At 35.3% G+C, this 13,792-nt stretch overlaps 1 protein-coding gene across 7 annotated transcripts in view; it reads right to left on the bottom strand.

Moving 5' to 3' along the window:
- Positions 1–13,792, bottom strand: part of RPS6KA5 (ribosomal protein S6 kinase A5) — an 80,005-nt gene that overhangs the window by 50,482 nt on the left and 15,731 nt on the right. For 3 of the 7 annotated variants that reach the window (XM_026079672.1, XM_026079671.1, XM_026079673.1), the window contains exons 3-5: positions 4,751–4,969; positions 2,158–2,273; positions 1,171–1,278 (exon numbers count right to left, since the gene is read on the bottom strand). In XM_026079672.1, coding sequence (XP_025935457.1) covers positions 1,171–1,278; positions 2,158–2,273; positions 4,751–4,969 — 443 coding nt within the window. Of the gene's footprint in view, positions 1–1,170; positions 1,279–2,157; positions 2,274–4,750; positions 4,970–5,377; positions 5,488–13,792 lie in introns of those variants that run through there. The other 4 variants (XM_026079677.1, XM_026079678.1, XM_026079674.1 and 1 more) reach the window with 3 other exon arrangements.

The following is a 13,792-nucleotide window of genomic DNA, read 5'->3' as shown; positions in this document are numbered from 1 at the left end:
CTCCCATAGGCACAGTAATATAATACAATTCAGTGCACTCTGCCTCTTAAGCCCAGCACAGCTTCTCTCACAACTCTAACCAGGTCCTACTGCCCTAGCTGCAACTCTTATTATTGTCCTGTTCTGCTGACACTGCCTCTCTCTGTACTTCTTCATGCTTCCTCTCTTACACTGGTCTGACAAACCGCTGCTAAACCCTTGCCATTCCAGTTGTTCCTCCTCTTGGTTTCACTCTACAGTTTAAAAGGGATATACTGACAGTATCTGTACTATTTCCCTGCTTCAGAAAGTAACATTTCCTATCTCCTTGAAAATGATGCCCCCAAAGCCTACCAGATTCCATTTGGAATGTGAATATATAGAGGAAACTAGTGTTATCTATTTTTAGAAATCCCCACTGCTGCTTGTAACAAAGTCTTTCAAATCTGCAGTTCCAGATTTCAATCTCGTGATATCTAATGGGAAAGCCAAAAAATATCCAGTTTTAAATTCTCTCAAAAGTAAAATTCTGTGCAACTTTCTTTGGCTCTTTGAAATCTAAAAAGCGTATTTAGACATAAAACTGTACCTTACAAATAATTAATAATGAACCTTAACAGTCAGAGATCACTATGTTTCTGCTATATGGTACTATGCCGTACTTAATAAGAGATAAGCTTTTATGCTAAAAGCTTGCAATTAAGCTTATCAAAAGTGACACAAAGACAGGAGAAAAAGACAAGATAATAATACAATAATTATTATTAGCACAAATAAGAATCATAGCACACCATTTGCCTAGTCACTGCAAAGCATTAGCACAGTCAAGCATTTTAAAAAGGCATCTGAAACGACAACAAGTGGCTTCTCAGACTTTTTTGGATCTCTTCTTTCACACAAAAAGGGCAGCAGGAGCAAATATGGAGGTATTTCAGGGAAAACTAGAACAGACAAAAATGTCTGACAATACTGGTAAGCCAAAGACCAATGAATTGAAAGCTCAAAACCCAATAAACAAAGGATGGCTGTAATACTTAAAAACAAAGACTAGTAGATTTTGTTCTAGGAGATTAAAGTCTAAAAGGCAATTTTTATCCCCTCTCAAATGCATATGTGATTTCAACAAGACAGAATTTGGTTCTGTGGTCTTGCTGGATTCTGTCCACAATTACTGGAGATTCAAATACTCACCTCATCATTAAGAAACTCCTTACTCAGACCAAAGTCTGTCAGCACCACATGGCCATCAGAATCAAGGAGAATATTCTCAAGTTTTATATCCCGATATATAATTCCCAACTGCAAATAGAATATAAAAGCAGTATTTCCAAATCAGTGTTACCACACCAAGGAGACATTGTTGAATGCATCAACATTCGAAGCTAGCAAAATTCCCACTATTAAGGTAATCTGGGACCAAAAAGTTGCCCCTAAAAAGGGGCTGTAATTTTAAAATATCTTTGAACAAATAACTGAGTGACTTGTAAGGTCTCAGAAAATACATTTTCCATTAAAGTCTTTAAATTTGAAGGGCATGCTATATCCTTCACACCAAAAGTGATGGAATACTCTCTTTTGAGTGCAAAACCAAATTCAGCTTTCATTAAGAATTAAAATGTATCCTTCTATTACATGTTCCAAAGCATACAAGTTTTCTGGCATTATCATGCATGTGTTGTAATACTTTACAAATCTAAAGTCCGCGTGATGTGCCTTTGCTCAGTATCTTTGAAAATTATAGCACTTTTCATTCCTGAAGTTGGGCAGGGACTTGAAAAATCTGCTGTTTAATTGTATCAACACAAGGACAACTGGACAAGAGTGGAATCAAAACAGTGTTCTTCATGTCGACTACAAATTAGTCTTACTGACATACTTAATCCTTTAATGGAGTTTGCTAAAAATTAACAGAAGTAAAAAACAATCATTTGTCAATAACAGTAATCTTCACACTGCAGATGCAGACATTAATCTGGTGCACATGGATAGATATTTCATGGGGAAATATTTCTAGTTATACAACTAATGCATCCCACCAGTAGAAAAGTTACCTTTGAATTTCAAGCAATCTAAAAAATAGTCTTCCTCACTAATTTTATACGATATAAAAAGAACACTGATGGTATAGTATATAGATGATAGTTCCAGGAAAACAGCACTGGGATAAAATTACTTTACCTTGTGTAGATGTTCAAGTGCCAAAACAATTTCTCCAATGTAAATCTGCACCTCATTTTCTGAGAATCTCTCTCTTTGTGAAAGGTGAGTAAACAATTCTCCTCCATTTATATAGTCTAGAAGGCAGAACAAAAAAACATAATTTCACTTTTTGATGACTTAATTTTCTTATTGAAATATTAATAAGTATATTATAGGCTATTAAATAACATGTTCTAGGATCAGATACTTTTTATTTTATTGTTGTTCAATAGTATTTCATAAATGTTGTATGATACTGAATTTCCTTCTCAGAGGACTGATGGAAGAACATGACCAACTTTTAAAGCAGCAACAAAACCATAAAAGGAGCTTCAGACATCCATAAATTAGAAGATGTATATTGTTTTTCAAAATCAGTCTTTTAGTTACTTAGGAAGAGAAAAAGAAAGGAAAGGAATAGACTAAATCATCTGCAAACACAGCATTTGTACACCCTTATGAAATATTTAAGAGCAGTGAGCCAGACTGACATAAAAAAGACAATTCAAAACCAGGTTATTAGGTGAAATTAAAAATAATCAATTATGGGCAGTTAGAAGTTTTCCCCTTTGCAAGAGGGATTTTGATGGCAAAGCTTACTGGTGGAGATTATTTCCACACACATTCCCACACAGAAACCACACTTCCATTCTTTACAGGATACAACACAGAAAAGAAAAACACACCAAAAAACCTCAAACCACTTAGAAATATATTTCTAACATTTCCAGTTTGAAATTCTGATGTTATATCCAACATATAAAGAAACAGGCATTTGTTAAAGACCATTTCAAGAATACTTTGACTGAACTTGGTAAATAACTTCTATAGCCAATATTGCAGAACTCTGCTCTCAAGTTTGTTTCATTGAAAGAAAGACTGTTTCTTTTTAAGGCTAGACTGTTCCTTTGCATAAGCCATTCCACATTATTCCAAGACTCAGCTGTAACTTTGCTCTAGAAATATGGAGCCGTATCAGGCTCTAGCAAACAACTCTACTTTCTGTAGGGAAGCATGGGATTTTGGACATCCTTCTAACACCTAAAAAAAATAAAAATTAGAAGATACAAGCCTCTCAATACTCAAAGACCAAATGATTTCATAACCAAAGACTTTGGCAGCCAATGCTTCCTGAAGGAGTAAGGTTTAGAGCTATCTTAAATACTCTTTTCCAGTTCCTGAAGTACATGCTCTGCATTATCAGGAAGAATCCTTCTCCTTCCCCAGAAAGCCAGGACTCTTTATAGGCAGTGATACTGAGGAATACAATGGAAAAAGGAATGTAACTCTATAATCTCAGCCTCTTTTCCTAAAAAGAAGTTCTATCTGAGTTGAATACCCTAAGTTCCTAATCAGCCCTCTGCCACACTGACCAACGCTACAGAAACAGCTCTGGTTCTTCACATCAAAATGGCAAGGACAGTAGCGGAATGAAGAACGTTCTAACAAGCCTCACCATATAATAGTTCATTATCAAGTATCTCAAATGGAGATAAGCAAAAGCTACCAGAACCTAGCAAAAAAATATCACAACACATAAATGCAAGAAGCAGATTAGAGTTGAACAATAGGAGTTTATTAACCAAGACTCCACAACACAAGAAGTATTTTTCATCAGCATTTTACAGCAGGAAACTGTACGAACAATTTGTAGTTCCTGGTGTTGTAAGGAATTTGACCAGCAATAAATGAGAGCATAATCATCTTTAACTGGCATTTCCTACTATATTACTAGCACATCTGTTTACCGGAAAAGGTACAGCTGATGGGATCTTTCAGTTGGCAGCAGTTCAGTGCCACTACAACCATACACAAACATCTGGGCAGAGCAGCGACAGGCAAGCCTGTCCTCTCAGAGAGATGACAACATTTCAAAAACACTGTTCACATCCAGGACAACCGGCAACATGTTTTTAAGAGTGAAATGTGCAGTACATTTGAACCAGGAGGCTTTCTGCTGCTTAAACACTTTTCTCCTACGAACTGGTTCCAGTAACTAAGTCAGGTTTAGTCATGCCACCTTACCAATAAACTCTGCCACACATACAAAGTGAGCACACAGAGAAAACAGACTGAATCATTTTAAAGCTCATATTCATATCGACTAAAAACACTTTCATTCACAGTAGCAATCTGCCTGAAGTTCTGCAGAAAACTAATGCAGTATATAATCATGGTTAAAGAAAAAGATGTAACTGAAAATTTAATCTTTTAGGTAAGTTCAATAAAATTTATTTTTAGCAGTTTTCCCTCTCTGCTTTAGGTACTTATGACCATATACATTTTTGCTGAATGCAAGTCACTGATAATACTTCCCCCCACCCCATTTCAGAATAGTGCACTGAAGTTCAAACAGGAAAACCACACACAGCACTGTTGAAGATGAACGGTATTTTACTTCCTATGCTCTCCTATACAATCTCCAAAAACACAGTACTTAAGACCACATGAAAAAACACTACAAAACATTAAGGAGATAAAAAGTGTTGCTGGTTTGGGGATTTTTTGTTTTTGCTTTTTTTTTTTTTTTTTTTTGCATTAACATAAGACTTGAATCCTGAAAACCACTCACCTAAAATGAGATGAAGCTTCGTATCCGTCTGAAAGGCATAATGCAATGTGACTAAAAATGGTGATTGCCTAATATGTTCCAATACTTGTCGTTCTGTCCTTGTGTGCTCAGTTGTTTTGGCTTTTTGAACTATTGTTGCTTTCTTCAGTACTTTCATGGCATACAGTTTTCCAGCATCATGGCCACTTACTTTCCTTACTAGGAACACTTTTCCATAGGCTTTAAAAAAAAAAAAAAGGGGGGGGGGGGAGAAAAATGGTCATACTCTCATACTACAGTCTGGCTAGTATCATATCACTGCTGATTTTAACATTACACCATATTTCTCATTTGGCCCTTTTTTTCAATTACTCAATTGTTATGCCAAACAGCATAACAGCAACCATTCAGGCTAAAGCTTTTCAGATCAATTTTGGGGGGTTTCAGACTGACCTTTTTAACAACACAGCAAGGGGGGCAGGGGAAGTGGGAACAAACCCAACAATTTCAGTATTAAAAAAGGGCTGATTATTTTCTACTTTGTAATAATATAACACACAAAGAATTTAGAATTTAGCAAGAGTTTGGAGTCAGAGAGATACTTTCTGTCCCACAAAAAGTCTGCCCATATTTGGGCAACTTACACACCTTCATTAATAGCTTTATAGCACTGAAGTTCCAAAAACCCCTAGAAAAGTCAGTGAATTCTTCCCATCAATATTAAGTACGTAGCAATTTTCTAAGGTTCCTACATTGGACTTAAAAGGAAAATAAGTTGGAGAAACTCTCTCATAGAAAGTTTTCTAAACAAAAACAGAAAAAGAAATAGTCACTAGGACTAAAAGGTACTCATTCAAGAGTTTTGAAGCATCGAGCCTAAGTGCTGTTCTTAGGTGTTTGTTAAAAAGACCCTCCATACTGGAGGAATAAAAAGTGGCAAATGTGACCTCCTTTTTTTTTTTTTTTTTTTTTAATAAAAAGGGCTCCTGGGAACTATCAGTGAATTTGACATCTGTAATAGGCAAACCTGCAGAAAAAATAAAGATTAGAATTAGTAGATGCATAAACAGGATACTATGTGAAAGAATCAGTGTTGTTTTTGTAGATGGAAATAATTATTTCTATTAATAATTGCTCAAAGGAGTCATGAGGAAGGAAGAAAAATGATCTGGTCAACTTATCTAGTTTTCCAAAACACTTAACAAGTTCCTTTACAAAAGGGTCTTAAAAACACTGCACAATCACAATTTCAAAGAGAAGGTCCTCTATGGATTAAGAACTACATTAGCAGAGAAAACGGAGGTTAGAAATTAATATTCATTTTTTTCAATGACAGCAGGTCACCACAAGAATTTGTCCTGCTTGATTCAGTTATTTATCAACTGAGAAGCTGATTTTCTCAGGTTAGGAAATTATTCACTCCAACAAAAGTCAAAGTTGACTGCAAAGCTGCAAAACAATATCATGATACTAAGCAGCTGAATAATAAAATGTCAGATAAAATTCCAAGTCAGTAAACGAGTAATTCCTGCAAAATAAAATAATCATTAATTGTGCAAATGGTTACAACTGAAAACACATATATACTTGGAGTTACTGCTGACAAACGGATGAAAAAAACCATCTCTTAATGGTCAAAATGGTCAGAAAGCAAACAGAATATTAGAGCCATAAGGAAAGGATTAACAGGGAAAAAGGATCCCACTGCCGAACAAAACCTTCGGGAGCACAAACCCAGAAATCCTTATGCTATGGTATGAAAACTTTGTGTGCTTGTATCTTGAATAATGTACACTGTTTTGGTCTTCCTTTCTTTTGTTCCCAGTTCACCCACCAGAAGAAAAAAGTACAAGAGAACTTAAAATAAATAAAGAAATGTAACAAGAATTATGAAGGGAACTGAACACAGACTTCTCAGTCTGAAAAAAAGAGTTCTGAGAAAGAATCAAGAGTTAAATAAAAAATTGTATGAGGTAAATAAAGAACATTTTTTCATTATTTCGCAAAATAAAAGAAGTTGTCACAGTTGAAATCATCACGTAACAAAATTAAGAATTGACCAACACACACAAACAGACAACATGCAATTAAGTTGTGGAACTACTGCTGCATTGTGCTGCAGACGTCAAAAATGTAGATGGATTCAAAAAGAGATTATATAAATCCTTCGGGAGAGGAAATTATCATATAAAGTGCTGCTCAACACAGAAGGGTCAACCTCTGGCTCAGGCAGACCTTCTCAGACAGAACGCTTAAGTGTCTTAAAACTTTAAATATACTAGACAGAGTTTGCTGTTCTGATGTAAAACATTCTTGTTGGTCTTTAAACATGCTAAATATCATATACTGCTCTAATAAGCAACTATGTATAATTCCTTATTTTCCCCAGCTGTTCCAGACCGGGAACGAGAGTTTGAAAGTACCTAACAACATGCTACTTTTTCCACAACAGAGCACTTTGTTCAGTGTGCAAAGACGATACTGCCCACATAACAGGGGGGAGCAGCTCTTTACCTGACTTACTACACACTAATCCAAATCCTTCGAAGCAGACATTCTTGCCTTTTTTACAGTGTCCATCATTCCCTATATGAGCTTTCACAAACATAAAACAAATGCTCACAACATACCTGTCAAAGAAGGCAAACAGAGCCAAAACAGGTTAGTGTAAACATATCCCTCTTTTGTGGGCAACAAATATGATATACCAGGGACAACTTCTTCCAACATGGTCAGTATTATATGGCACTCCCCATACTCAAAGGAGCGCATCTATTAACTTTAATTGTAATTATGACATCTCAAGTATATCTGCAAATCAGACCTTACAGTCTCAAGTTGATCATCAAGAAATGGATGACCACAGAAGTAAAACAAAACAAAACAAACCTTAGCTTACTAAGCAGGCATAGGGCCATAAATCTCATCATGATGTACAGGCAAAATTGATCTGAGTCAAGGTTGCACAGATCACAATGCTGTGACCAGAGCAATATTATTATGCATACACATACTTTTAATGTTATTCACCCATTTTTCAATATTGGATCGTAAATTATTTTTAGGAGCTGAAAAAAGACCCCCTACTACTGAGAACATTGGTTAAAAAAATCTGCTTCCACAACTAGAAATATATTTGCATCCTTATTAAGGAGTTACTGTCCAAAAACTGTAGGTAACAATTCTGTGTTTTACTAATATGCAACAAAAACAGTGTGGAAGAAGGTCTTTGCTTGCATTTCTCAACTGCTTCAGAGAGCAAGCTCCCTAGTTTTCAGTGATTTTCAGCTGGCGCTTGCTATTTCACTGCCTTATGCCTCTCTGGAAATTCCAGCCAAGAGCACTGAACAGGAGCTTCTTTAGGTACCCAGGAAACAGCAGTTTTATCAGAAATATTGGGGAACATTTAAAGTTACACAAAATGAAACAAACCAACCCCCCTAGATTTTAACACTTTGCTACCTGAACCTTTGATTATACTTTATAAAAGCATGCAATAATGCATCTTAAGTGGCTGAATCCTACCAATATATTAAACAGGATCAACTACAGTTTTAAATATAGCATAGAAGAAAGCTATCAGATAAATACATGAACTGTATGGAAATAGCTAGAAACTAGACTAATGCTATCTTAAAAGGATTTCGATACAGAGCTTTACCATGACACAAATTGTTTTCTTCAGAAAACTGAAAAGGACTGACAGAATGATGAAGACTCTCAGCGGTTTTGATGAGAATAAATCTTAAGTAGCACTATTTTAATCAAATGACTCATGATATATTCAACACCAGAATCTCTGGTATCACCACAAGATATCTACTTAAGAGACAACTGCAACAGCAATCGATTTGAGGGGCAGAAAGGAGAAGGAGCACAAGCTAATTTCAAGAATACCTTTACCTGATAATCTTATCTCAATAAAGCTTTTTGTACTTCTCAAAGAGCCACATTTTAATATTCATTCTTATAAAATCTGATACACATCTCAATTACTTGGCAGAAATATTTAGCCAGCAATATATCCCACATAGAAAGAAATACACACATGCAGCCCTCAAGTATCTGCCTCCAAAATCATTTAAAAAAATTTAATTATGGTAGGACTAAAAAACATTATATATTATATATACACGTGTGTGTGTGCACGCATGTAAACTATAAGACTGACCCATATGGCTTATTAAAAGATTCAAAAAGTTGGAGGAGGGCGGGGAGTTACTGCAAATCAATATGGATATCAGACCTGGGAGATGACTAACAGATTTCATACCAGTAATTTATATCAAATGTCCACTTAAATTAAGAGGCAGAAAAATATAATTGGGGGTTAAGAATTTCCTTTCACTAATGCCTTTCTTCATGAATAATAATTATTTAGTAATATAAATTATTGTAAGTAGTAAAAATTCAGCAAATCACTAGACCATTCTAAAGTATACCCTTATTGAAAGTCAACAAATTAAAAATGTGAAGTAATCTCTGCTTGTTTATTCCTTTTGTATAAGTGCAAACACAATGAGCCATTGCACCATGTCAGCTGATTCTTAGAGAAAAGGCAGGCAATTCTTACTGTTTATGACAGATAGGATGGATGGTTTCTATGGACTTTTCAACCGATCAAAACTTGACATTTGTATACAGATTTAAGGCAGTGTTTTTAAATCGTAACATAAGCTATGCCCCTTTCTTAAATGACTTTTCGTACTGCCAGTTGAAGAATAATCATATGAGACAACAATAGTAAAAGGCTCTGAGTCACAAACTAGCTAATGATTTAGATATATTATGCAAGAATACAGTGAAGTTTATGCCTGATGATCAGCATACCTGTACAAGCCCATGTCATCCACGTTTTTTGTTAAAATAGTCCTTAGAGCTATCTTCCTAAAGAATTCTGAAGGAACTCTCTCCGTGCAGAAATTCACCCATACAAAACAGATTATAGGATGTGGCAAAGGTGGAAAGGCATATAGCTCTAGCAGCTAAAATTGGGGAGGGGGAGGAGTAAGGAAAAACCTTATCATGGATTAAAGAATAGCATTCTGAACAAGCATTTCCAATTTTTATTGTCCCAGTTCTTCCAGAATTCACTAATGGATGAATGGGATGAAGTTTTCCAAGTTTCTCTCAGATTGAACAGTCACCTCTTTTCAGTCTGCTTCTCGTATAGAAAAATAATTTCCTGGTTCCGTATCGTGTCTCCCAGTAGCCATTCTACCTTTCTTTCCATATTCATCATAGCTGTCCTTAGCAGAAACTGAAAAAAGTTTAATTTAATTTTAGAATTATTTTTAGAGTCTCTTTAGTTTTGGCTTACTCTTCCATGCACAGCAACCCCACTTCTTTCTTCCTCTTCCTTTGACTCCTATGGAGAAGGATATTTTATGTTTTCCTTAATACTCTTGGAAAGATCTAACTTAGTTTCACAATCTTAACTTTATCGGAATACCTTCTGACCTCTTAGACAGAACTTTATTACTCCTCGCATAACAAGATTTTTGAGCTGATTATTTAAATCAGACATTCATCCTAGCAATTCCCTTCCCTTCACTGGAATATACATTTCAGATTCCAAATATCCTCTACATGCAAGTCTTTAAGCTCTTCAATCCTGTTGACTTCTCCAGCTAGTTCTCTTGATTTAAGTACAGTCCTTGAGAGCTTTATAGACTTCTCCTTTATTCATTCTTTTCGTTCATTGATACTATTAATCATGACTTATGAAAAAACAAGTTAAAACAGCATTATTTCATTTTTTCATCAATTAGTCCTGCTGCTGTAAAGCTTTGAGCTCTGGAAATAAATTAGGATCAAGATGGTACTAATGATTAGATGAATTTTTAACTCTTTAGCCACATAAAACTAATACGCTTAAATAGCAATTCTCATACAAGCAATTAATTCCAAAAGACTGTGTTAAATATTCTCCTTCATGTAAGGCAACTATATTCTTGTTTCTGGCTATTCTTCTGTCTTCATCAATGAACAGGAAATCAAGTGGGACACCAGCCTATTCGGTTGCATGATCAGGAGCCACATGCATTGCCTCTTCTTAAACACAGTTGAAAGACTGAATAAAAGTGTCATTTAAAAAGCATAATAAGTGACAGCTGAATAGGAAAAAAAAAGAATAATCTAGATGTGGAAAAACGTATGACGCAGAATGACCTCTGGATTGTTAATATGGCCACTTGTCCCCTCCATGGCTTTTTGGAGCAATCAGATTACTTTGCTGTAAAGTAACCCTGCTCTATAAAATAGAAAATAGTTTTCTATGTCACAGAAAAAAAGATTTAACTAGATAAGAGAGACAACTAAAAACATCAATTCAGTGGACAGGAAATCAGAAAATACACAAATGCTAGGAAATGAAAGTGTATTTTCAATGAGAAAATAAGCATATGGTATATTAATTAAAACTAATTCCAAACTAACCAGGCTATATAGTAACAGGAGAAAAGAATTTAAACAAAAACAAACTAGAGACTGGAATTTCAGAAAATATATACTGAATAGAATAAGGACAAATCAGAGAAGCCAAGTCAAGAATAATTTGCTCCCAGGGCAATGAGCACAGTAGTAGTAGTTTTATTAGCAGTGGCATACTTTCATGTATTTTGTTTTATTGATGTAAAGTGTTACTGATTTGTTCAACAGGTGAGTTTATACAAATAATAGCTCCTTAATACAATGTAAAAGGCTCCAACTCAGTAAAAGGCTAATTTTTGCTTCCTTGCCTTTTCCTGCGACACTTAGAGCAAAAGAGGAAGGAGTATGTATAGTATGATATTCTTGTAACACCTTTTATTTGTATGTGTATAAAAACACAAGCACCCTTCTGATTGAGAAAGTGGATACAAGACAAAACTAGGCATAAGTGAATGCAAAAAAAAGAAATGCAAATGAAAGAAAATGAGTGTGAAATTATATACAATCATGTCATGAAGAAAACACTATCACAAAGAACCTCTTCCACAGGAGAAACATCAGCCTAAGGATACTATTTCTTCCTGTCTTGATTATTTTACTGTCTTTTTAAAAAATAAACTTTTAAAATAAAAATACATACAAATAAACCTTCTCTGCTGAAAAAAACACCAAGTTTATAAAGAACCATCACAATTACATATACTTAAGCAAGGCAGCATTTAATGCAACTTATTTTGAGTACTTTCTTTAATTACTCCAATTGCCTCACAGCAGGCTATATTAAAAATACTGCCATTAGTTAAAATAGTATCTACATCCATCAAGTAATTTGCCTGGAGGCTTCAATATATTCTGCCTTCCATTACTGAAGATCATTCAAGTATCAGATAACTTGAAAAAAACTTTGGAGAGTCTCTGCATAACTCTACAGTCACAAATTAAAAAAAAAAAAATCACAGCTTTTATCTTCAACTGTATTATAATAATACCAGTAATATCTAGAAGCTCACATCAGGATAAGACTTTCAGTTCTCACCTAAAAATACAGCAACCATAAACAGTTTATTCACCACAAATGAAAACAAAAGCTATCAGATCCCTTCTTTTGTTTTTCTTTAAATCACTCCAAACCATGCAAGTATCATTTTTGTCTCTGTGAACCAATTTGTCTAAGATGACCTCAGTCGCCCCCCCCAGTTTTCAACTTTACAGAGTTTACTAGTGTAAAGGAACAGGAAAAGAACAGAGCTGTTCCCAAAACTGTCCAAAAAAAAGTTTTCTGCTCTTTCATCACCTTGGCCATAATTTTAAGACAAGGCACTAAAGGAAAGCAAGGGTTGTTTGGACAGGTCGTTGAGTTCCAGGAGCCTCTCTGACTTACCCTCAGCCTCTGATTAAAAAAAAAAAAAAAACAAACCAACACTTTAAAGATGCTTCAATATCTCAAATTTCTGAAATAATGGAATGTATCACTTTTCATTTTTCTGGCTGAAAGGCATCTATAAGGCATCTAAAGCACCTATAATTTGCACCCCAGCAAAGGACTGAGAAAGTCATAGCAGTCATCCTCTCTGCTCCACTCTTCACTCAAGTAAGAGAACAAGAAGTTACAGGCCTAAACAGGACTCCCAAAACTCAGGACAGACCACAGCTCAGATCTCGTAGCAAAGTTTGCATGCAAACAGGTGGTTAAATTTGGTTAAATTCTTATGAACTTTTTGGAAAAAAAAGTCTGCGGCAGAAGTTGGTTTAAAAAAAAGAAAAAAGGCAAGGTATGCTGCACAGGTGAAAAAAGTGAATATGATAGCTAAATAGAGTAACTGAACGCATCGCTCCAAATTTTCCCCATGCTGCAGATACTGCAAGGACTACTCCTTTTTTCAAGTTGATTTTCCATACTTAAGATATAGTCCCTGTACAATAATTCTTATTCATTAGAATTAATATTACAAAGGGTTTAGTACATTATTAGATGAATAGAACTGGAGTCAATTTGTAGCTCTCTGTGGTTCTGTAACCATAGGCCCATTACTCCCATAACTTTTTATTTTATAGGTGAGCATTTCAAGATCATCCTAGACTAACTGGCTGTTACCGGTATCAGTGTGATATCTTACTTTAATTTCTGTTCTGCTTTATTGATTCAATGAAAAGGACACAGAAACTCTGATCATAACAATTAGAAGTTGAAAATTAAGATAGTGTTTAGTGCTGCATCAAGATTTTGTTGATTATATTTGCATAAGAAGTGTCTAACACTGGTATATCCGACTGCAAAATAATGTGGTATTCTTTTAGAAATCTGTTGCAAGGATGAGAGGGATTTTTGCTTAGTGCAATCTCCAGAATGTTTCCTCAAGCCAGGAAGTGAAATCTCCTCAGCAAGACTGTCTAGGAAGGCTGCTGAATCTCTACTACTGGAGGCCTTTAAGAACAAATCTCTGTCCTCTGTCAGGAATGATGCAGCTATCACTGATTTTGTCTTGGGACAAGCAACTAGAGGACTTCCTTAAGTCCCTTCCAGTCCTATCTTCAGTGATTCTGTGTCACTGCAAGGTCAGAAATTTCAGATGGTCACTTCCTGAAAAGTGAACAGAACTAGCTCCATTCTGATCAGGTGAAGTGCATTTA

The sequence above is a fragment of the Apteryx rowi genome, unplaced genomic scaffold, assembly GCF_003343035.1.
Source record: "Apteryx rowi isolate R43461 unplaced genomic scaffold, aptRow1 scaffold_5, whole genome shotgun sequence".
Taxonomy (NCBI): domain Eukaryota; kingdom Metazoa; phylum Chordata; class Aves; order Apterygiformes; family Apterygidae; genus Apteryx; species Apteryx rowi.
Note: the sequence above shows the minus strand (reverse complement) of the source record. Positions and strands in the feature narration are given on the sequence as shown.